The sequence below is a fragment of the Oreochromis aureus genome, linkage group 7 (assembly GCF_013358895.1).
Source record: "Oreochromis aureus strain Israel breed Guangdong linkage group 7, ZZ_aureus, whole genome shotgun sequence".
Lineage (NCBI taxonomy): Eukaryota > Metazoa > Chordata > Actinopteri > Cichliformes > Cichlidae > Oreochromis > Oreochromis aureus.
In genome coordinates, this window is record NC_052948.1 from 1,725,258 (window position 1) to 1,750,665 (window position 25,408).

Sequence of the window (25,408 nt, forward strand, 5' to 3'; positions counted from 1 at the left end):
GCGGGGAGACATTCTTTAGAAATTTACAGCAAATTTAAACCTCATGGCCTCAGTCCGAGCCCGTTACAGCCTGTGGTGGTGAAACAGGAACCGGGCCCCACTCACGTCAGAGTTGCTCTTAGGGAGCTGTGGCAAAAGGTCACAATGTCAAAGGTCAAACAGCACGACACATAACAGAAGGAAGAGGATTTATATACTATGTGAAAAAAGGCCGCTACCAAAATAATAAGTGAGAGCTCCCCTGACATCTTAATTCTACCAGTTTTTGACTCACAGTCAACGTGGACTGATCTGGGCTGCGCGCCTCTGGGCAAACACTTTCCTCAGCATTGGCTTTGACATGGAGGAAACCCCACCAGAGTCTGTCCCTTAATCTTCTCCAGAGGGTGGCCACTAATGTGGGGGTGTGTTCATGCACACATGCAAAGTCTTCCCACCAACATGTGCCTCATTGGTCATAAAATCTCAATTCCTGTGAGAAAATGGACTCAAACGCAGAACATGTAAAGGAACTGCTTGTGTCCTACCGCAAGAATGCACGCCTTCATTTCTTAAAAGACATTCTTCCCCCGTCTGCGCTGCTCTTTAGAGCGGCAGTTTGGATCCCTCGCCAAGCCCCGTGGGCTTTATTTGAGAACCTTTAATGACTTCAGTGTGCGACTACTGGAAACATCAATGCTGTTTTCACAGAAGCTCTAGGTACTCGGACAATGAAGGGGCCAACAGCGCTGAATAAATTCGCCATGGGACGCAGCGTTGCACTTAAGCATCTTACTTTGCAGCCTCAACCCGGAAAACAAATCACCACCTCTGATCCTCCCTTGTAGTTATAGTCCTCCCTCTGCCCACCCCAAACATACATCATACTGCAACAGTCTGTCAGTCTGACAAATCGTGGCATGCACTGTATCCCTGGGCGGCCTTTGTGACACTGGCAGCGGGAGGAAGTCGTGCAGACAGACAAAACCAAAAGGAAGAAATGTGTGAAGCGTGGAATGTGTTTTAACTGCTGACTGTACCACACAAGACAGTGTTGGCTACTCTGGGAGGATCTGGTGGTCAGACAGCTGAAACACACACACAGGCAGGGACGCACTACGAATCTCAGGGAATCTGAAAACAAAATATCCCGGGGCTGACGCTGGAAATAAGAAGTCACCACATGACTTGAATTTCCACAAGTTACAATAGAAATGTGACCTTTCCCTTTCTTTAGCCCACATGCCTGAAACACCACAAGTGGTGATGCCACAGGCTGTGCTAATAGATATAATCCGTCGTAATAAATGCATCTTTTATTACAAGCATTTTGTCCCCAGCAAATAACTGTGATTAAAAAAAGAGGAAGAAAAACAAAGGGAGCAATGGGAAAATGTGTTTCCCGTGTCTTAGCATGTGACCCCGGCTGAAAAAAGATGAATGAAAGACTGAGAGCAAATCTAGGAAGCGGTGCTCTTAAACCCTCTCCTGCCTCTGTTTCCTGTTTGAATCAATCAAGAGTAAACGGAAACCAATCCGTCTCCTGCTTTAAACTTTTACATTTCTGCTCATCTCACACACAAACACACACACAGCCCCGTCTGCTCGCCCCACAAGGCCACACCAGGTGTTTGCGAGGCAACACGCATTCCTGCAGTGGCCCAAAGATGGTGACTTGGCCCTATCGCATTTCCACTGAAAAACCGCAGCTTCTGGATACCACACATGCCAGCGGGGTGCCAGGGGGTGGCGTTGGCCACGGCGCTGTTGGCAGCAGCCGCCGCAGCGGTTGGCGAAACTCGCTCGGCCTTCATATTTCGCCTGGCTCTTTGGCCGAGCGGCTACGAGTCGGTGCTTGCCGAGCCTCTGTGCCGCCAGCCAAAATCACACGGGGTATGTTACGCGTACTCTTTTAGACTCGTACCACCTCGCTGGTGTCTAAATGAAGGTAGGGTCGGTCTTAGGTTGCCAAAATGACATAAAGCGGTTGAGCTTTTGTGAAAAGAAGGTAGGGTTGCTGTTAAAATGACACAGCATTTCCTCTTTTACGAAAGCCTGCACACTGAGACTGACAAAGGGCGTAAATAGGACTGACGCCACTTATTAATACTGACAACTAATTCTGGGCAGTGAGTTTTTTTGCTTGTGTTGCACGTGGTGCACGAGCCTGATGCAAGGATCTCAGGAAAATCTTTTAATACCCTAAGCTACGCTTGGCAGTTCATACTAAAGCCCTATATGTTGAATTAGGACGGGTGCCTTCTGCTTTTTCTCCCGTGTTTACCGCGAGCCGTGGCTTGTCTGAATCCAGGAATGTAAGGAGTTGATGGCTGAGACACAGCGCCACTTAATGCCCTCGAGTCTAAGACCTAGCAGCCTAAAACACACTGAGGCCCTGTGCTGCTGAGGCCAACTATTTGTTTTTCCTCAGCTGCTGAGCGAGACTTCACACAGCTCGCACCAGAGGGAGCCATGCTCTCCAGCAGCGCTGCATTATGGACCATAGGAGGAGACAAGAGAGGGCCGATTGTCGCGAGGGAGGCATAACACCCCCTCGGTGTCCTTTTCACACTTCAACAGCTTTCTTCCACCTCCTCCTCCCCCTCTGCCTCCTTTTCAGGCAGAATTTAACATGCCACGGCCGATGCTCGGGATCTGTGCCGTGCCCCCTGTGCACTCTGCACACATTAACTCAAATGTTTAGATTAAGTCTGCCATTACTAACCAAAAGACATTTTCATCACGTTACGTATTAGCAGCACTCCTGGCAAGGCGGTGGTTGTGGACCTGTGCTCGACAGCTTACCCTACGGGGACTAAAGAAGAAGAACTTCACAGGTTACGCTTCTGCCCAGCTACTCGTCTTAGCAGCGGACTACAGACAGACAAAATCCTCTCTCGTGTATGATGAAAGCCAGGAATCTCAGCGTTAGCAGGGGCCCTGCCTGTGTTTGGATGTAGCTTATCCTCTGGTGCAACATTCACTGTACCCAGGCAGCCGCACAACAGCTTCACCGGCCTTCCTGTCAGTTACGCTCTCGATTTAGAGGAGTCTTTACACGAGGGAGCTGCTGGACTGATAGCGTTTTAAGGACAAGTCATATAAAAGGAGAGGGGATCGAGACAAATATCGATCATTTCTTTCAATGAAGGCATTTTAGCTCAGTGCTCATTTTTATTGAAATTGGCAGTAAATGTCCCCTAAAATATGCCTGTGGGAAGCCAAATCTCAGTGACATTTCAACTTTTGTCTGTTGCGCACACACAGCCTCAACAAACATGTGGCATTTCTTAACTTGCCATGTGCTTTCCAATAGAGTAGCATGTTTGGTCGGGCAAAAAAACCAACCCAATTACTTGAGAAAAGCAAAGCCTGTGTGTTTCAGTGGTAATAAGATAACTTAAATGTGTCACTTCACTAGAAATGTATACCAAAGACTTCCAAAAGTAAGCTTCCAGTGCAGGAAACAGCTGATTAAGCACTGAATCATAGTTACTGTAACACTTGTACTCTGATAAACACCAGTTAACATATAACCGATGTCTGCAGAGACACTAATATTTAGTCATACTGATTAAAATATTACTCAGCAACAAATCCCCTACATTCCAGATGTAAGTATTAACTCTTAGCGCTGGAACACGCTGGATATTTAAATCGATCACTTACTGTTGCACGAGCTACAATGATAAGCAAACTTACCACTTCTGTGTTTGTAATTTTTGCCAGCAGGTCCGTCAGACTGTCACCCCACTGCGACTGGTCGGCTGAATCGAGCTGCAGGCCGCAGATCGCTGCCCCCACGCTTCCTGTAGCGATCATGGATGGAGGGTACATGGCGAATCTGAAATCTGTTAGAGGAATAAAAACCTTTGGGTTAAATGTGAGTTTGTTAGTCTGAAGTAAGGGCGTATTAAGTAAGGAAGCACAATCTTTGGTCAGGTGGGTGCACGTATTTACCACTGGTTTCTTTACTGCACTTTTCAGTTCACAGAGTACAGATACAGTATGATTTAGTAATCTAGCAGTCAGCTAATAAATACTCCTTCTATTGCACCGGCTATGAACGCTGGGCTCGCTAATGACCAGGGGCCTGGATAATGAGGGTTCACTGGGCTTGTAAAGGAGCTCAAAAGCAACCACCCTCACCCCGATGCAGTCCCCCTTTCCCCAGCCCGGCCCCTTTTCTTCCATCTCCTGAGTAAATCGTGTGCTCGCTGAAAAAAGCCCCATAGCGCTTGGAAAAGAAGGAATAAAGAGGCTCAGTGCCTTTGCCAATGCGCACTGCTGTAGGTCCTTTTTCCACGTGTGGTCACAGGCGTGCGTCTCAAAGACCAATAACCTTGTTAGCTCCCCTCGCTGTCATTCATAATGCAAATGAGACAGCTTGTGAACGGGCCAGAAGCCCGAAAAGGCAACTGGCATACAGTGAGAGAGGGAGACAGACAGACAGGGAGAGGTTTTCTCTTCACACACAGACAGACACACAGGGAGAGGTTTTCTTCACACACACACACACACACACACACGCACACACACACACACACACACACACACACACACACACACACACACACACACACACACACACACACACACACACACCACCTTCTGTATTCTCTCTTTATGTCTTGTTCAACTTCTACCTTTCTTCTTGGGTAACACATGGCCTGCTTGGACGGGCCAGTGAATGGCACACATGCGCCGTCTTTGTTGCTACAACAGGCAGTGGTTTGCATTGGCGGCCCTCCTATCTTTTAGCATATTAATAGAGTGGCGGGCCTATGAGAGGGAAGGCAGAAGAGTGTGACTCCATTGTCCAGAGTCATCACCTCATTTCACCCAAATGAGGGACGCAGCATCCATCCTATCGCCACCGATTCCAATTCAGCTAGACAGGCTGCACAAAGACCCTGGCTGGACATGAGGACAGGGGCTTGACAGGGGGGAGGAAGATGAAGAGGGCAGCGATGGACGGTGCGGTGACGAGGCAAGCAGGAGAAAAGAGGGGAAGGTCGCAGGCGTGGTGGGAGGAGGGGGAGCTAGACGACTCTGCTGCACATCACTCTCGAGTCTGCGTCCAGACCCTTGTGAAGTTTTGGAAGAAGAAAAGATTTGCCCTCCAGTGACCCTCACCTCCTGCCTCCCATCCAACCCCCCACCCCCAATCCCTCCCCGCAAGTATTTCTCTGTTCCTGGGCCACCTCTGGGTTAGAGGAGTGAGCAATGGGGGCATAGAAACAGCCTGCACATTAACATATTGCTATATTCAATTGCAAAGCAAACCGCGTGCGATGGCTCTGAAGGAGATTTTTCTTCCTTCTTCTTTTTTTTATTTGGAATCAAAGAGGTAGGCCCTTTGATAGCTGCAAAGGCAGCCTCTCACTGCCTTTTTAACATGCACAGCCAGGCGCTTTCTCATCTTGTGGGCTCAGTGTTGACAAATAAATGAACTTATTATACACCCCTGTGTTAGCCGCTGGGCCTCTGCCAAGGGGGCGATTTATTAAAGGCTACCTCAAGCCAAGAGGAAAGAGCGCACAAAGCCCCTCGGCATTACATCACTGCTGTAAGAGCACAACTTTCTATAGAGGACTGAGACGACAAAGGCATACAAGGATTTACTGTAAGTGTGCAGTGAGCGCAGAGCGACAGGCGAGGCAACAGACACCTCAGCGACACAGGCGAGAAACAATGCACCGATGCCTGCGTGCTTTCAGATGCAGACACACACTGACCCCCCCACACACACGCACACACACACGGCACAGATGTTGGTTTGTGGGAGAGCTGAGTGGCAGGCAGTGGGCAGCAAGCTGATTTTTCGCACTCAAGACAAGACAGGTCTGTAACAGAACAAGGACGTGCGCGTGCAGCCGATGCGGGCTGACACTCGGGCCTGGTGGCTGCTGCATGTGGGGGGAAGAATGGCTGTATTTTAGGAGGCCCTCATTGATATTCATGTTGAGGATAAACAGTGTATGTAGCTGAGTGGGGACGCCTGCGATGGAAAGCTCCCTGTGAGCAGCGGCTGGCTGGCCCGGCCTGCACGCCTCTCAGTCCCTTCAATGGCCCTTTCTCCTCCCTGTGCCCCCTCGTCTCCATTCCTCCCTGTTCCTACCCCATGAAACTTCATCCTCGGGCCACCGGTCGCACATTCTCCTGCCCTACATGGCCCGCTCCATCTGGGTGGCTGCAACGCACACCATGCACATTAAAATTGTAAATTAATTAAAGTTGGAAAGTTGAACAACAGCCAAAGAAAAAGACGGATTTACCCTGACCTCTCTTTCCACAGCTATAAATCAGCTTCTTGTATTCTATACATGTAGCGCTTATTGAGCTTGTTTATTAAGGGAGCGCCGTTACGAGGACACGGGGTTTGGTTGACTGATTAAGGTTAAAAGCAAACATCTCTTTAGGACTGGCATGACAGTATGTTTCACCACTAACGCAACACAGACCGTCAGCCAAAACAGTCTCTGTGGAGAGCTTCTCAGAAGACAATCCACCTACCGCGGCTGGCCGAGGCCCACACGCCGGGCTTTTTCCACAAACGCCTAATTAACAAACAACAGCTTGATATTTGTGTCACTTCCATTGCTTCTTGTCTGGCTATCACTCAACAAACTAAAAACACCCAAACCTGTGAGAGTTGCACGCTCTTGCTCAGAATTTTATGTTAATTGTAAGCTGCCCTTTTAGCCTTTCACTATCACATCCTGTGTCACAGCTGCAGTCTTGAGTAACATCAGTGTTGAGGAGCATACAGATTTGGAGTGCGATTTTTCTCCCGAACATGGTTACAGTTTGGATTAAATCGACTAAGCTTCATTCAAAAATCTCAGGCTATTTGTCCCTTTCAGATGATATTGCGTGGACTATTGTAATTCAGTGTCTGTACCCAATATACTGTCATGCTGCTCCATCATTACCTCAGCAATTACCACTAATTCCCTGCTCATTGTTAAAGAACGAATAAACAATCTGTAAACACGATCTCGGGTGTGCCTGATAGACCGGTTGTGCCTCGGTTTGTCTATGTACCACGCACCACTCTCCTCTCACAGAAGCTTAGCGTCGGTGCAGACAGGCCACAAAGTGACGCTCGGCCACAGATCAGAAGTTTGGCTGACCTCAGTGGCAGCTCACATCAGCTGATGGCTCAGCTGATACCCTTCTATGCATTTACTCGGCAACTGTCAAAATATGACACGCCATTTAAGTTGCATTAGCGTGCCAACAGTTGTAGCACATCTGCAAGCTGCCTTGCAACCCATCCCCTTTTGCTGCTGTGTCTTAACCAGTCTCATCTGATGTGATCAAAGTGAGTGATTCTTGTTTTTCCATCCAAATAGCAAAAACAATCTTCTGTTTAGTGTATGGATCCTGCAACAACCTCAAAGTGCTGTCGCAGTAGTTTTGATTAGATCCCACAGTTGTGAATATTTTTCTGTTCACGTGCTGCTTTTGAAATAAAGCACTAAATCCCAATGAGAGCATTTAAAGGCCGTGTCAAGTAGCCTTTAAAGAGGAAGACAAAAATTAAGGGACAGTATGCTGAGAAAAATGTTGAGGTCAAACTATCTGGAACCAAAGCATTTACTTTAGTACAAATATTAGTCTTTGTGGTTAACATGACGTCCGAAAAAAAACACGTACGATTTTGATTTCTAAACCTTTTTGCTGGGATAAATGTCTGTGATCTCCGGCGTGACTCAACCAGCCGCAGGATTTATAGTGTGGTGCTGATTAAACAGCAAGGTGAAGAGGAGAACTCAGGACGTGCCACTCGATGATTCACCCTGTGTGTCATGTTACTGGGCACATACTGTCAGGAAGCCTTTTCCTGCTTCATCTGTTGACAATGCAGGCGGACCGGACATGATTCCTCACATCAGCGGAGCGTGCAGGGAAAGGATAAGTCGCTGGAGAAGGTGGCTAATTTGTTCGGGTTCTGACTCATCAAACACGGAGGGGATTTTATGTAAACAAACACCAGCAAAGCTCTTTTCATTGAACACATCTGAGATGAATCATCCATCTCTAGAATGCTGAGCCCAGGCTGGAGGGGATTCTCCGTGCCACAGCCGCTTAGAGTCGAAGCTACAAGGAGCATTCCTGCCTCTGGACTAGAGAGACTTAACAGCCAAAACAAAAGAAAGAGGGGCTTGTGAATCAAGCTGCGACATTTGAGCTGTCACCGATTTAAAGACGCAGCTCGTAGAACCCAGAAAAAGCCAAGGAGGCCGAAAGCTGCCGGTTTCCAAAAACTAAAGCTGTGTAAAATTAAAACATTCCCAACATGTAGCTTGGGAATAAAATAAATGGAATAACACCAAAGTTACACTGGAGTTGAAAGTAAGCACGGCTCGAGTTCCCCCGTGTTTGCCAGCTAGTGAATCATTAGTTGTCCCGATAAACTAACCAGTTAATCATCAAGTCACTTCATACGTAGTTCAAAGACACTTCCACATACCAGCAATAAGTGATCAAATACTATTCGCAGATAAAAGAACGAGCGCTCATTATTTAGATCCCAACTTGTAGCGAAATCTGCATTGTGTCGAGTCTCTCTTGGACAGCGTTGCTGGCCCAGATCCACACATTTCTTTTGATCAGCTTCTGTGACCATTGTCACCATTCCATGCATACCATTACAGAAAAAATACACCCTGCCAATATGGCAAGAAGATGGGGCTCAATGACCGCAGCAGACAGGTTGGGCTGCATCTGTCTGCCCCGCGCACCCCGTCCATTCTCCCACTTTAACTCGATTGAATAAGAATAGAAGAGGAAGCTCGGAGTGCTCGGTGTCTGTGTCTAGGAACGGAGGTTCATAATCTCCCTTAATGAGCTTGTTTCTGGGCTTTTATCCGGCAGCCTGCCTGAGGGAAACGCTGGTGTTTCCTATCAAGTGGCCCTGCAGCGCTGACCCTCACACGGCTCTGCATATGAAATGTAAGGGCCAAGCCTTTTGTCTCCTTTCTCCCAGTCTCTAGCTGAACCCCTGAGCCATTTGCATAGTCCTGAATGGACCAGCCAATGTTATTAATTAATACAGAGCCAGCCTGCGCCACCTGACAAAATCCCACCGAGTGGCCCGAACGGAACTGTTTCATCAAAAGAGAGGAGCCATTAGGAACGAGAGGCCTTATTCTCCTCTTCTCTCTCGAGAACAGAGAGCCGTGGTTTTACACGTTTTCTTTTCCTGTAAAGGGACGGCGGCGGTGGGACCAAGGCCACAGATGACCCCGCTGTCGACCGGCTCGTAAACTTAAATCCTCCCGAGAGAGAAATCCTCCTGCGCCTTTACCTTCTCAACTCTGCTCAGAGGATGTCTTCGAGGAGGATTCTCACCAGATAACCCAAAGATTTACAGCTGGGAATGTTTCACAAACGTGGTTTCGTATTCCCAGAGATCCTCAGATGCACCAAACCGTTGACTCACTCGCGCTGTATCTTTCCTCATTTTGCCCTCACGTCGTGCTTGCCTGGATACGGAGCGCATACACAAATAAACGGCCCGATGACGATCCAGAGCTATCTCCACAGCGAGTCTCTCCTAGCATACAATGTCGGGAGGGCGATTCCAGGAGGCTCGTAAATTTATTTCCACTGCCTCATTGAAGCAATTAAGGACAAAGTGCGCGCCGAGTCTTTCACAACGTTGCTTGGGGAATAGGTCCGATCACTGACACACTGTCATTCCAAACATTAATCCGCTGGCAAAAATACAGGGTGAGACAGGAAAAAAGTAAGACATGAGAAAACTGAGGGAACTGGACAGAGAACACAGGGAAAGTATTAAAAAATGAAGCATCATTTCAAACTCTGCTGTCTGTATTGAATCCATTGCACAATCGGTGCAGGAGATCGCCTCACGCTGCGATTACCCATCACCTTCCACATGTCTATTCATCTAACTGTATACACTCCTCCCAATGTTGTCAGCACAAGGAGGTGTTTCCCATGTGGGGGGGTGGGGTTAGTTAGCATTCCTATTTGTGACCTGCAGAAAATGAAGCAGCTGTTGGTGGTGGGATTCACTGATAAGTGAGGGGGGGTGACAAAGAGCATTATTAAGGATGACTTGTGCGGTTATCCAAACTAAACAGTTCGCACAAAGTCCTCGAGCATGTCCAGAAGCAGTGGAGGTAGGTGCTTCTCGGTGATCGCATGGCCCTGCCTGGTTTGCAGCTCTGATCGTGGTGACGTAGGAGAAATCTGCCCTATGGGGATTCTCAACATGCAAACGCTATCGGGTCCTCCAGCTGCAGGGCGTGGAGGCGTGAGAAGTTAAGAGGGAGACAAAGAACGTAGGAAATTTGAAAACATGACATGCCTCAGAATTGGCAGTACAAAAACAATACACTCCTCTGGCTTTTCCCGACTCCCCATCTTTCATCTTTCCCACTTTGACCTCACTCTCTCTTCATATCATGTTAAGGCTCTCGTTCCTCCCATCCCTCCCTGCATGTTTGATCTTACGGGAACCATTCACCTCAAGTGTAAAAAGACAATGGTCTGCCTGCCTCCACCCTTGTCCGTTTGTCTTTTCGACCCCCTCAATCAGACTTTGAAGTGTTACTTCAGAGGCCGCTTTAGGCCGCTGGGAGAAGACAGATGATGGATGTCAGACCTAAGAGGCTAACAGTGAAATCACTTTAACGACTAACGCTTTTCTTAGGAAGAATATTTTCTCACTGAAGGTAAGACTAGCTGTGACTGGCCCATAACAGATCTCCAAAGAAGACTTTGATACGGCCCTGAAAGAAGAAATGGCAAAGACAACACTACAAAGGATGCTAGTGTAAGCCATTAGCACTTGGTTAGGCACAGACGAAAGAAAATAGATCAAAGAAAAGATACGTCATCTTTGGGCTCAATTCGTCCAGACTGGCTCGGCGATTCATTGCAGGGAATCGAATGTTTCCTACCTGTGGCACAGAGGGCAATGAAGGTCTGGACATGTTTCCGAATAAGTGCCAGCTTATCCTCGGGCAGCGGCAGCCTTCTCACGATGTGCTCGATGAAATCGTTCGGTGTTACTGCTGCCAGGTTCCACTTCAACTTCCCCAGGACCACCAGTTCCCATTCCTAGAGAGAGCAAGTAGAAAAGGGATGGCTGAAAAACAACTCAGTGACACAAAGTACACGCCACATTTCAGCTGCAGCTCTGCACTTTTATTGTTTAGCCAGTTGCGCTTGAGCCAAAAGTGTGTTAATGTGACATACAGCGGCGAGCATCTGGAGGTTAAGTGTTATTGTTATTAGTCTCTGCTCGGCTGGGCCTGGGACAGAGGATCACCAGCAGTGCCACCAACCCAGGTGACCTGGCATCACTGTGTCCCTCCCTGTTTGTGTCTGGCATGTGGGGACTTTCCTAAAGAGGCCCATCAGAGGCTCTGCTGTGTGAGCGCAGAGTGAAAACGGATAAGCAGCCTATGTCTGTCGAGCACAGTCAGCATTACGTATGACATCTCTTATCTCAATATATCAATCAGAATCCTATTTATACACTGCAGCACTTAGTTACTATATTTTTCCACATAAAGTGCTTCGCAACATGTCGACGGCTTGCGGAAAGACAGAAACCCTGTTTGATTAATCAGCATCTGACTCTTTCATTTAGATCTCACAGCAGACTGTGCTGACACGTGCTCATCCATCTGCACGTCTGTGTAACACGGGGTGCGGATACTAGGTGTGGTGTGCTCTTTTCTGAGACTGCATTGTTACTTTCACTTCCTAGAGGAGGAGGTGATTAACGAAAGAGCTGGTGACTAATTTGGGAAAAAATTTCAGCGGTTTGGTTCCGCACTGCAGCCTTGTGACTGGGAGGATGGATGTTCTTCATTTTCCCTTTAAGAAGGAGAGACCACATGGACTCGGTCATGAGACAATTCAATATGGCCGCCCCTACTAGCAGCATGCATTTTCCCAATCACAGTGACCTTTGTCAGTCATGTCATGCTTTGCTATCTTGCTGATGTTTGAGAGACTGAAAAACAGGACATGTCTTATAAAGTGAAACCCGTCTTCTTCTGGCTACAGCAATGTTTTTGTCTATCGTTGATCATTAGCCGCCTCCTGCTATTAAAAGGCGTTTTCCATCAATGACAGTACGCAACACCGAAGCCTATAGCAATAGCTGCGACAAACCTTGCAACACATGCTTTATGCTGACAAGGGTGGCAATCTGGTATCACCCACTTCCTTCTGCTTACTGCCTTCCTCTGGTCACACCTTCTTCGTAAAATTGTGGTTCTCTTTACAAGAAGTTCTTACTAAAGATGAGGACAAAAAAACGATCACATGCCCCGAGCAGCTGATCTGTTTCCTGTATCTGCGTGTCAGCCAAAATACTGCCTTATACAGAAACACAGAAAGGAGGCCTCAGCAAACCAGTTCAAGGACTGAGGGCTTTGTCTCCAGTCTGAACATGAAGGTATCAGAGACAGTTTTTTGTCAAGTGCAGCATTGCGTGCAAGTGATACGAGTTTTCAGCCACAGCAGCGCATTTTGTTTTTCTTTTCAAAATAAGCCGTTTAAAACTGGAACTTTAAGACGCTGGCTCGGAGTCGGAACCTTCATTAAAGAAATGAAATTGTCATTCCAGAAAATTATGGGAAAGCATCAAATCAACAGCAGCTCGTTGGGAACTTGAATGTACTGCAGCGGCAGTCTGCTCAGTGGGTAGAGCCGCCAGTCAGGCCTGCAACCATCAGCCCCGTCTGAATCATAATATGTGGCCTCTTTCACAACATGGGTGGGATTGGCTGTTGTTTACTGAGGAATGTTTATGTAGCACCACAGAGCAGGAGGGAAAATACTTATCTGATGTGACACGGAGTTAATTAATTGGTTTGCCAGGACTTATATTCAATAAACAGGACACAGAATAGTGACTTTTTCTGTACCGTGGGTTTCATGTGCAGTCAGAATCAGAAATAGTGACTCGTGACCTCACGTCAGAAATGTGTGCATCCACAGTTATTTTTGGACACCAGCTAAACTGTAAAAGGCAAACTTGAATTTCTCTGTCTCTCCCTCTCTAGCTCACAGGAACAGAGAACTTTGGCTCCAGTTCAATATGACCTCGCTGATCTGTGAAAAATATCTACCACCAGATGGCGATGGAGACCACCGCACAGGCTGGAAGGTTACTGTAAAGCCTTGAGGGTCTTATACAGTAAAGAGAGCCCTTGTAGAACAATCCTCTGCTGAGTCTTTCCTGCGCCTTTGATGTCTAAAGCCTGGACAACCGATTCAGTGAAATGGGAACAGCCCCCATGTCGAGTATACGTCACCTTTGAAACTTTTAAATAAGGAAATACTCGAGAACAACCGGATAAATCCCGGCTTCCAAACGTGCTCTGATGAAGAATAAGTTATGTAATACGTTTAACCAGCTGATGGTGACAATGTGAGTCTGCAGATGTGTTACTGCAAACTGTGTGAAACACGTAGAACTGTCGCTTACCAGCAGCTCTTGTGGTCTGATGGAGTTATCTGTGTAGATGCAAAGCTTCTCTGCAGTTAATGGACGAGTCTCTTTCAATTTGGATGCAAGAAACATGCACACTGCTCCCAGCAGCTGCAGGTTACACTTTTTGGTGGGTACCACTGCTAGAAATCTGTCTAAGTAGTTCATGGCCAAGGGAAAAACTTCTTCCTCGCACTTCTGCTCCTCACAAACCTATAAGGAGACAGCACACAAGGCGACAACGTTGACGACACGTGACTTCTTTTTCAGCGCTTGAAACGTATATAAAACTTTTATGAAATAACGAAACAAAAGAGTGATCACATAAGAGCACATTTAAAATCAATGACACACATAGTTGGGGCTCAGCCAAGAATTTGCGCCCAGCCCAGATCTGTTGCGACATCACACAATAATTCGAAAGAAATTATTTCACAAAGACTGAAATGACTTTAAGACACATACTCTCAATAGACTCGCATTCCTGCAGTTCATTCACTAAGAAATGAATTCAAGTCACAATCAGCCGAGCCAAAAAAACACCAGGAAAGCGCAGCACACGGAAACACACTTTTTTTAAACAGTCGTCATATTTTCATAAAATATTTAAAAATAGAAATAAATTATCTGGAGCGACTTTCTTCACACCATAATGTTCAGGAGACTCTTCCACATCATATCCGACAATTCCTATTCGTATTCATGCGCGATAAATATCAAGAAAATGTCAAAATAAGAGGCAAGTCGCAAGCGGCTGGTGTGGCGTGCCTCACCGCCGAGCCGATATAATTATTTCAAAAATTAATTAAAAATCTTCAGTGCGTCAGATTCTGACAATATTTACATGAAAATAAAGAGGAAAGACTCCAGATTGTTTAGAGACGGGTGTTGACCAGAAATATTTGACGGATCGTCAATAAATGAACAGAAATCTTCGGCAAGTCACTGGAGACCAAAAGAAGCGATAAGGCCCTCGCCCTTCCCGACATTTAAATAGATATCTAAAGCGATCGCAATGCTTTTTGTGATCGATTCTGTATTTGGTGGACACCTAAGACCCTCTTCTGTCATTGCCGACGGCTTTTAAGCGCTGTTACTTTGCTTTTGACACTGTAAATCCTCTTAAAAGCACTCCTATAAAAACCAACATGGCGATACAGCGCAAGTCAGCATTGAATTGGGGGAGTGCATACGTGTGCATGAAAATATTCAGCCTATCTAAAATAATAACATTAAATAATCAACGGGCAACATGTGCAGACACCATGTGAGGCAGATAAAGGAAATCCTCCGGTGTCACAGATGGCACAGCTGGCACTTTCATAAACGCAGCGATCGGACTTTAAAAATGGAAAGAAATTGCGTTAAACGGCACCGACGAATAATATAAGGAAATAGCAGTCGGAAATATGAGTCGTATGTCATATGTGCTCCTCGGAATATTTCAACCATTGCTCGATATAGAAATGAAACAAATCGAGAGGCTTTAAAGTCGAGCACGGAAATAATATGTCTTGTCAGCACTCGGTGTTTCGCTATACCTCCAACATCCAAGTGGCCACCATTCTCCTCATGAACGGCTGAATATCTTTCTGGACGCCTTTGAAATAAGAATATTGGGGTAAAAACCTCTCCTCTATAGTCAACAAGCGCTGCAGGACTCTGTCATCGCACAGAAGATTCGGATCGGGACGAGCTCGTATGATGGTGTCCATTTCGAGGCAGAGCAGCTCCATGGTGCTGGTGTTTTCACTTAAGTTAAAAAGTAGGATTTCGCTTTCGGAGACGTCAAAGGCGTATTGCAGAGCGAAAATGCAAAAAGATGGCAGGAAAAGTCTTTTGGAGGCATAAAAAGCGAGACTGCAGGGGCTCCGTAAGAGTAGTCCTGCCTCTCCTTGTTGAGAACTTTTTCCTCTCTCCCCACAGCTCGCCTCTACTTTCGCTGCCTAAGATCAGGCGCATTTAGCCTGCCCTGCGTCCGCCACTGACGCAACTGCATTACCTCTGTATAGACACAACAAGCTGCATTCCAGTCTCTCTTTCTACTGTCCTGCTGTGAAAGACAACTTTTACCAAACTTGATGCATTTTGGATGCAGATGCACAGCAGTGTAGGGGCAAACACAGAATAACACCATCCAACTATGGCCACGTTATTTTACTAACTGGGGTTCAAATAAGCCAATTAGAGTGGTTCCTTTGGCTCCGTTAAGCATTTAGCCTACTGACAGTGCATTCAGGTACAGTCCTTGTGTGCATTTTTATTGGGGAACTTCTTGTTGATGCTGGTGCCTGATGAACTTATGATGATCGTTACAAAGTCAGGATATAGAATTGTTACATTATGTTCATTGTTGCTTTATTATTGCACATATTTTCAGCATCAAAAGGCTCCCAGAAGTCAGCCTTAGTTGATAAAGTGCTTCAAGAGCCCCCTTGTGAAAATAATTTGTATATTAGCTCAGATTAGGGAGGCAATGAGAGGACTAATTTATTGATGTCTGCCACTTTTTTCATTGCATTGCAATGGACTCAGTGAACCTTGGTGCAGATGTGATGCATGTAGATACTGTAGGCAAGCAGCCATAAATACAAGTTAGCACTTAAAGATGCACGAACGCGCGCGCGCGCGCCCGCATAGACACCAAACCCGCCAGCGCACATAAACGGACACACATCATCTTATACTTTTTTTTTTATAGCCGCCACAAAGCTGCTTGTGGTTTATGAGATAACTTTCTAGGAAATTTCTAGCAGCAATGACTTTTTTTTTTTTTTGCATAATCTTCTGTTAAAGATAACACAAAGATGAGACGCGCTGGCTTTGCACAACACAAATAATATCAACAGAAAAAAATCACTATATATACACACACACACACACACACACACACACACACACATTTATATACTTTTAATTAGACTTCCGTCATCATTTACATGGAAAAACAAGCAGGTGGAAACGAGAATGTAAGTCGTTGAGCAGATAATTAAAAAAATGACTGCCAAATGATTTAGCCTCACATACAGTCACAAAGAGAATCTGCATGGGTAAATATGTTAATCCCCGTCCCATTCTTAGTCAACTTCAAAGACCGAGCCGTGAAAGAAACGAGACATCAGTGCATCAGGGGAAGACTGGGGACTGTAAAGTCCTCAGAGCTTTAGAGCTGTTAATTTCCATCTGAAGCTCGCTGGCTCTATAGCAGTGCTTGTGAGAAAAGTGGTGGAAATGTCTCTTTAAAGTTTTTTTTCCAGTCTAAGTTGCTTCCTCCTCCTATTTGCATAGCCAATAGCTCCTCAGCCCTAGAATGAGGCTGTACGATTGTTACTGGGCAGATTTCATTGGCGTCTGCAGTGAAATGTGTTTAGTGCCCCCTAAAAACTGTCACGTTTTTTTTTAAACAACTGCCTGAAATGAAAGAAGTCAGGACACAGGGATATCACCAAAAATCATTCTCACTTGAGAAAACAATCATAAACGCCAAATTTAGAAGAAAATGTGTTTGATCCTGACTGATAGATATTCTCCATTGAAAAACGTGAATATCTGCACTGTATGATGGGTCATATTTAAAATGGACAGTTTTAAGTTACATCAAGGCAGAAAAACCTTCACAAATATGTTCTTGACTTGATCAAAAAGGCTCCTTGTCACAGGATAAGAAGAGACAAAGTAATTCAAAGCTGCATCATTTCTTATCAAACACGCCAGTTTTAAATAAGAATGAGCAACAAGAATGTGGCTAAACAGGTACTCCTGTCAACTGCGCTCAGCACACCATGCGCAATTACGCAGTCTGATTGTTCTTTGTTACAGGTGAGACATGAATTAAAATAAGCAGTTAGATAGGTTAGATCTGTTTAATAGCACACATCCACACAGATATTCTTCAATCCCTAAAAAATCTCACGCTCTGAAAAAAGTGGGGGGGAAAATCCCACCCACACACGAAGGCTGAAAAAGAAGTCGATTCAATCGTGTTAAAGTGTTTTCAGATCACACAATAACCAAAAAAGACTCATAATATGACTCAAACATGTATCTATTTCAGTGGAAAAGCATTTCACACCCTTCACTCCATCATTTACGCGGTTAAAGTACCAACATATTACTCTGTTAACACAAGAGGAGTTTCTATTTTTTCTATTGCCGAAAAGTGACACCAACTGCTTCTCTGAGTGACTTCAGAAGAAGCAGCAAAAGCAGGAGCGTGTTTTTTCTCTCTCCCCGGAAGCATTCAATTATCACACCAGAATAAAACGGGAACCCGCCCTGCAACTTCGAAACGTTAAGGAGTGGCGACAGTAGGCAGGCAAAAGCACCCCGGGAGGGGGGACGATCAATAAGTACCGAAGTTTTACAAGTTTGTTGAAAATTATGCGCTGCACACTGCAGGAAATATCTGTCGGAGCAAAAAAATTTTGTGCTGCCTCAAACTTTAAAATGTCATATTTGGCTCAGTTAAGTTAAATAAAACAACCCAAGGATACGGGACATGTCCGGTGGTTTGCATTTTATCAACATTATTATTTTCGCGAAACGTGCGGGGAGGCACTACCCATTTATTTTTGGCTTGTTTATGAAATTTCCCGAAATAAAATAACAGAAAACAACAAATTTTCAGGACACACCGGGTCATTTATCCTTTGTTTTCATGAAAAAAATAAAATAAATAAAAATGCCCCTTTAATTCACCACTAAAAGAAATGTGGTCACTCTTTGCAACGAGGATCGGCCAGTGAGTCATCACCGCACATTTCACACTTTAAATCACCATTACAACAACCAGAGAAGAGCAGCCAACACGCCGACAATGACAGTGCCCCGAAGTTCCTTTTATCTGCTTCTTTTACCGACATCAAGATGGGAATCTGATGCTCAGAAAAATGTCCCACAAGACAAGAAAAGTGTCGGAGGGGAATTTGACAAGGTCCTATTGAGTTATGAAATGACAGCAGCTGAGATCTGACAATGTTTGGGAGTAAAACACAACGAGTGAGAAATTAAACAGCTCTCCCTTTGAGATGAGGCACACTGTACTTTCTACTAACCTGCCAGTCATCACAAGTGTTATACTGTGTAAACAGTCTAAAGCAGATATAACAAAACTTTGATATGTTTTATTACTAATATTTATTTAGAAATAACAGATATTTATAGACAACTTTTATTCAAAGGAGATGCTAATATATGTGGTTTAAAACATCAGAAAATACCTTAAACAGCCGTTCTGTTTTTTTTATTGATTTATTTGTCCAATTAGACTACATCCCCATGAACCCCAAACTAAAATCACCAAGAAAAAAAACAACCTGTGAATCTCTTTTAAGCCAGGCTTTACAAAAGCTGCCCAGACAAATGAGCTCTCTGGAGGTATGTGAGAAGAAAAAATAAAATAAAACAGCCCAAATCACACATGTACATCAACAGGTCATTAATGGCTACACAGGAAACACACCTTTTGAAAAAGTCACATGAAATAACATTTAAAAATGACTAGAATGAGACAATAATCGGAGATGATGTAACTCTAAATCATCATGTTTGTTTAAAAACTTTAAAGAAACAGGAATCCTGCATATATTTGATGGAACAAAGACATTTTGTTAAATTCCATCTTTGCCTATTTAGTTTGACATGTATTAATTAGTTATATACCTGTATTTAAACTGTTAATATATAGATTATATATATTTCCTTTTTTTTACAAACATAATTGATCCAGAAAATGTTTATTAGTCTATTTTTTAAAGAATGTATTAACACTCTTAATATATTAGATTATTTTTTAATTGCTTAAAATCTGGTAGATTTTCTAAAATTAGATGACAGATTTAATTATTTGAAAGACAACAACACAAATAAAATGAAACATTTCATTATTATAATTTTCAAATGCTAATTTTTTAATTTTCTGGATATCAAATCGGTTTGGTTTCCTTTTTATTTAAATGTTATGAACTGATAGGATACATTTCCACTGAAATAAAAAAGAAGAAGAGACAGAGGGGTGTTTAGAAAGATGGAAATCAGGAAAAGAGAAACTAATTTGGCATAACAAATTGTTTAGATTTTTATTATAAAATTTATTATCTTACACAAAGACATAACAAAGGTGTTCAATCTGTAATAATAAAAGAAACAGTCAGTAGGTGAAATGGCAGCATTAGTCCTGACTTGAGTATTCAGCATCCTTATCTCTCTCTGCTTGAGACGAGACTTTTTGGATTTATCTGTTAATTACAAATAAATACTTTGAATTGAATTGACAGAGGATGCAAAGAACCAAGGAGTCATCTCTGACAGCAGCATCATGAGCCAATCACAGCTTCAATATGCAATTTTCTAACAAGCGCATGAGTTATGTAACAATAATCTTGACACAAAAACATACATGAAAATGGTTTTTCTTACATGCTGCACACGCTTTCAGTTTGAAACTTGACAACCACTGTGTCACAGCAACGAATCACATTTGAATTCTGATGAAAACATCACTCATACATCACTTCATGTCATTTGTTTATCGCACTCATATTTCCCCATTTTGGCAGTATTTTTTTGTGGTTGAATAACTGCAGATGTGTGAGCCAAAACAACAATACGGAGAGAAGCTGCTCATCCATGATAAAAAAAACACCACGTTGCATGCAAAGCTTCGTGGAAAACTATCATCCAACCGACTAGTCGCAAAAATCACAAACTGTTTATTGGCTGAAATGAAACATGCTGATACAATATCAAAAAATGCCAGTTTAATGCTAAATCTCGCTGACCCCTCAGGTTTTTCAGTCATTAAAAAACATAACAAAGCACAAACATCAGTTACTGTTACCAGCTTCAGATTAAAATGTCAGAAACTAATATAAATCTAAATGATTTTACTTTCATGAAAAATGCCTAAAAAAGGTTGTTTAGAAGCACACAATGTCATACAACTTCTGAAAAAAATGACTTGTATACACACAACTTTAAATTTCAGCAGATCCTGAATCAGAAGATCAGAAATCAGCGGTGAAGATCTGCTCAGCCTCCATCACTCAGGATGAGCAGCATCAGCATCACAAAGGAAACCTTTTTGTTTTAATCTGCTGGGGGTATTTCCCCCCATTTAGAAACATTTCCAGCAGCTGTCACTGGTGAAGTTTGTCCACAACATCTCCTCTGACCACCTGTGGGATTTTACTATTCCCCAATGTTACAGTGATGCGCTTGTCCCACACTTCCACTCTTTCTAATTTCTTTGATTAGGAACTGTTTCAAAACATCAGCTGTTCTGAAATTTCGGAATATGTCAGAGAAAAGACAAGCAACTTTGTCCCTTTTCCAAATGAAGGGCTGTCACATATGTAGATATTACAAACTATCATGTGAACACAGTTTGTGTGACTCCATTAGCTCCTGATTATTTTACCTAATGATGCTTTGTTTGTCGAACCTCAGTGTAAAACTCTGTGAACGGATAGAACATGTTCAGGACTTGCTACAGTGTATCTGTGCAGACATCTATACAGCTACAATAATAATCTTGATTAGGAACTCATAACATTAGCTGTTCTAAATTAAAAAAATGCAACTATGTACGAGCAGATAAAAGTGGATATAAGCACCAGAATTTGTGTGTTTGTCCCTCTGGTGTCATTAATTAAAACAAACCTCATTAGCCACCTGAATTATAAAAATGACTACCTTTTTTTTTTTTTTTTTGGCCATCATTTCCAGAATTTTTTTCTACTCCTAATTTCTATATTTTTATATTAGGGAAAAAAACATTTTTGGTTCTTGGTCTCGAGGAAAATTCAAGACAATCACAAAGACTTGTTTGCTTCTACTTTTATTATGGACCTGTGATTCAAACAGTTTGTTTTAGACGTTAAACATTCATCAAGCACCAATTAAGTGCTTTGTGATTCAATTCATTTTATGCATTTACCTTGGGTAAAGCTTAAACTGTTTTTTTACCAGTTACCTGTCTTCAGATAAGTTTCCAGTGCAGAATCGGCATCAACTGACCGAAAACAGTCGATACTGAACCCAAAGCTGAGTTTTACAGCACTGACTTCAACAACATCTGTTAATTGTCTGTGTAAATTCATAAATTAACGCAGATGGCCCCGCCCCTCCCTGAGCCTGGTTCTGGCGGAGGTTTCTTCCTGTTAAAAGGGAGTTTTTCCTTCCCACTGTCGCCAAAGTGCTTGCTCATAGGGGGTCATATGATTGTTGGGTTTTCTCTGTGTGTATTATTGTAGGATCTACCTTACAATATAAAGGATCTTGAGGCGACTGTTGTGATTTGGAGCTGTACAAATAAAACTGAATTGAATCAGCCATTCAGTCAAGTCAACTTAACGTCTCTCTGTGATTTACCGGAACATAAATGGAATGCTATTTTTCCTCTCCGGTCTTTAAGTCTGACGTCATTAGCCGTTTCCAGGTCCAAACTCTGCTGCAGGTCCCAACGTCAAACAAACACTGCAGCATCACTGAGAGTTTAAAACTGTCTAAATTCTTTAATCTTTAATAAAATGATATGTGTGGCTGCTCTACCAGGTTTAACATCCAGGCATCCATGAAAACAGAGTTTATTAAATTTAACAGAGTTAGAAGTTAGCAGGAAGTTAGCAGGAAGTTAGCTCGCTAGCTTCCACCTAAACATGATATAGCATGTTCTGACTGAGAGATTTCTGAAACATTCAAACGTACAGCTCTGCTATCACTTCCAACATAAATGAAGACAGGAAACTAAACAGCAGTGACGTTTGTAGGGTTACTGAAGTTGGGCTAGCTGCTATATAATAATGTGTTACGTGATCGCTAGTGACACAGCTGTGTTAGCATAGCATAAACACAGTGAAGCTGGAGGATGAACGCTAACTTTTTTCCACTCGATAAAAGTTAACGTGAGGGTTCCCGATGGTTAGGGACAAATGCGATCACATGGCAGGATGCTGTAAACGGACCAAACTTCAGTCAGGAGAACAACTGAGATAATCCATCCACAATATGAGGTTAGTCATTAATATACTGCTGCATGGGCTGGGCTGTCGTTACATCGTAAGGGTTTAAAAACTGAACTTAAAGATGAATAGCGGCAATAAAAAGTGAGAGGCCGACAGTGATCACTGACTGTTTTTAGCGGCTTGTTCAGATTAAATAGAACAAGATACAAAACATGTTAAAAACACAACAGCCTTAATAAACGCAGAGTAGTTTGGACCTGGAAGCAGGTTTCATACATCATCACTTCAAGACCAGATTCTTACCAAGCACTCGAAGCACGTTTTATAAACTGGACTTGCACTACATGCAAACAAAATTGCACACCTTCCTGAATGCATCAGGGACAGTTTGGAGCTTAACATGTTGTCCAACATGCAGAGTGGAGGAACCAGCATCACCAGCTTACCGAATAGCTAACATCTTGCTCTAAATATTGGCTGCTGTAAGCCACCTTTAACGATCAACCCGAGAGTGAACGACGGATAAACAGCGAGGAAACAAAGTGCTCCCTCTGCTACTACACCACAATGTCCTTTTAAGTAAATCATTTTAATTGTTTTGAATTAAAAATAGACAAAAATGAGAGTAGATGGCCATTGTGAAAAGGGCAGCCATCTTGAAATAAGGCAGCCATCTTTAAAAGGGCAGCCATCTTGAAATAAGGCAGCCATCTTGAATTTTCAAACAGAGTAACCCTGAAGAGCGTATTATCAGTTTTAGTATTTGTATCCACTCGTGAACGATTTCCCTGTTATGTTGTCTGCTGCACTAATGAGTATAATAATTATATATTATTAGTATTATTATTATTATTATAATACTGTAACACCAATAATGGTCATTTTTAAGATAATTTCACCACCAGCAGCTCCTTCAGGTGAAAAATATCTTTTTAGTTTGAGTAACAAAATGTCAAAGTATTTCTTGGGTGCTTGAAAGAACAACATGTAAAACAAAATCATTTCGAAATCTCTCTCCACCCAAAGGCTTACATCACAGCTACGGCTGCAGAGCGAGTGCAGACAGCAGGAATGATCATTACTTTAAACAACGCACATGTTGAAAAGATGACATCCACTTCAGGTGTACACACTGACCAAGGGAAATGTTCTTACTACAGCCTCACTCGTCTCATCAGGCGCCGAGCTGTGTTTGTATGGCACCTGTGTGCCACAGGCTAATGTACTTTCTGGATGCCGTTTTTAAAATAGAGCAGGTACAGAAGGTAATAATGTGAAAAAGATCATCTCTGTCTGTCCTGCCAAAGCAGCGACACAAAAAAGAGCAGGTTCAGTGTATTGCTGCTGTTACTGCGCTGCGCTCATCTTTGGCTGCAGGTGCAGTCGACAATGGGAAACTAGCTTTGGTGCGTTTGTTGCACTTTGCTCTCGGTTCCAAAGGAGTCAGGTGAAAGACCCAGGTGAAAGAGTCAGGTGAAAGAGTCAGGTGAAAGAGTCAGGTGAAAGAGTCAGGTGAAAGAGTCAGGTGAATACAGTGACATTTCCCCTTTGAAAAAGATTGCTTATCTCTTCATACACAATCAGCCATCCAGGACAGCTGAAAATACAAAGTAAAAGCACCATTAATAACTAAACACAGTCTTATTTTTAAATCCATCGCAGGTATGAGTGACAGCTTGCTGAGAGACTGAAATGCTTCTCTATAGAATCTGTGACATGGAAGGTGTGTCACTGAAACAATAAGGTCTGGCAGATTTGGGCAAACCTTCAGTTTACACAAGACATAAAGCGTCTGGTATTCATTTATCTTTCTTCCACTCCTCCACCCCAGCGCTCCATCCCTCCCCCCTTTCACATGCTTGACCCCGTCTTTTCAACCCCACCAACAACCTCAAATACTGTCATCAAGCCTGGGGAAGAATAAGCCAGCTACAGAGGTGGGTCTTGAGCTCCGGTTCCTAAATAATGTGAATATTTCACGACTTTCTCGTCTGTTTCTCTGCGTAACAATAACACTGAATTCTTATGCACTCAGGCTGCCTCAGCTGCTGCCGCTCTCTTCCCCTCCAGCTCCTCCAGGATTTTCCCATGTTCGTATCACTAGCCCTTGACTTTGTCACTCATTCAACAGCTGCTTGCTGATACTGCATCACTGTTCCAGCCTATCGCTCCCCCCTTTTCACTATGCCCAGCAAGAACAAAGGCATTGCTAATCCAGCCTTGATACAAACAGAATGCAAGGACTTTTTGCCCAAAAATGTTTTAAAATTGTGTCTGTTGGTGCTTCGGGAGGATCAACATCCTGTGGACTTCCAGTGGGGATCACAACAAGCTTAGACTAAAACACACAGGACTAGAGGTCAAAGAGATTTCACAGCTCGTCAGCAAAGCCCGAATGCGTTTGAATATTAGAAAATACACAAATACACAACAAACAGATAGAGCGAGTCAATAAGTATAACCCCGTAAGTAGTTCATCTATGATTCACACACTGCTCCCAATACAAAGAAAATCTGCCTATTTACGCCGAGTCTGTCAAACAGATGGCACAGCTCGTAAACATTAAAAAAACATAACTATACAGTTACAAAAATAACCCAAGCCATTAAAAATAAACCCAAAACACAAATATGTTGAACACCTGAGCGTACGCAGCCCTCACATGCGTCTAGTACTGCTTTCTGTTGCCCTTGTTTCTCTATCTCTCCTGCAGATGGTAACAGATGGCACAGGAGCACAAGATTGCTCCAACAATTAGAGAGGGTTTCCCTCCTTTTTCAGCTCCATCAGGTGCTCATCTGTCTCTGCTGACACTAATAATAACACTAAGTGCTCTGCTTTGGGATGCAGCGCTTCATGCAGAAATCACACGTGTGAGAGAGAAGCTGCAGGAAGCAGAAACATCTGATGAGAAACGCACGTCAAATGATCATGCACGAAAATAGAAAAGCAGACACGACACACACCCACGCTCAC

At 43.6% G+C, this 25,408-nt stretch overlaps 1 protein-coding gene across 2 annotated transcripts in view; it reads right to left on the reverse strand.

The window, feature by feature from the left end:
* Positions 1-25,408, reverse strand: part of ccnd2a (cyclin D2, a) — a 154,707-nt gene that overhangs the window by 5,202 nt on the left and 124,097 nt on the right. The window contains exons 1-4 of one of the 2 annotated variants that reach the window (XM_031760103.2): positions 15,010-15,459; positions 13,466-13,681; positions 10,920-11,079; positions 3,682-3,830 (exon numbers count right to left, since the gene is read on the reverse strand). In XM_031760103.2, the coding sequence (XP_031615963.1) occupies positions 3,682-3,830; positions 10,920-11,079; positions 13,466-13,681; positions 15,010-15,204 (720 nt within the window). In that variant the 5' untranslated portion in view covers positions 15,205-15,459. Of the gene's footprint in view, positions 1-3,681; positions 3,831-10,919; positions 11,080-13,465; positions 13,682-15,009; positions 15,460-25,408 lie in introns of those variants that run through there. The other variant, XM_039614219.1, reaches the window with a different exon arrangement.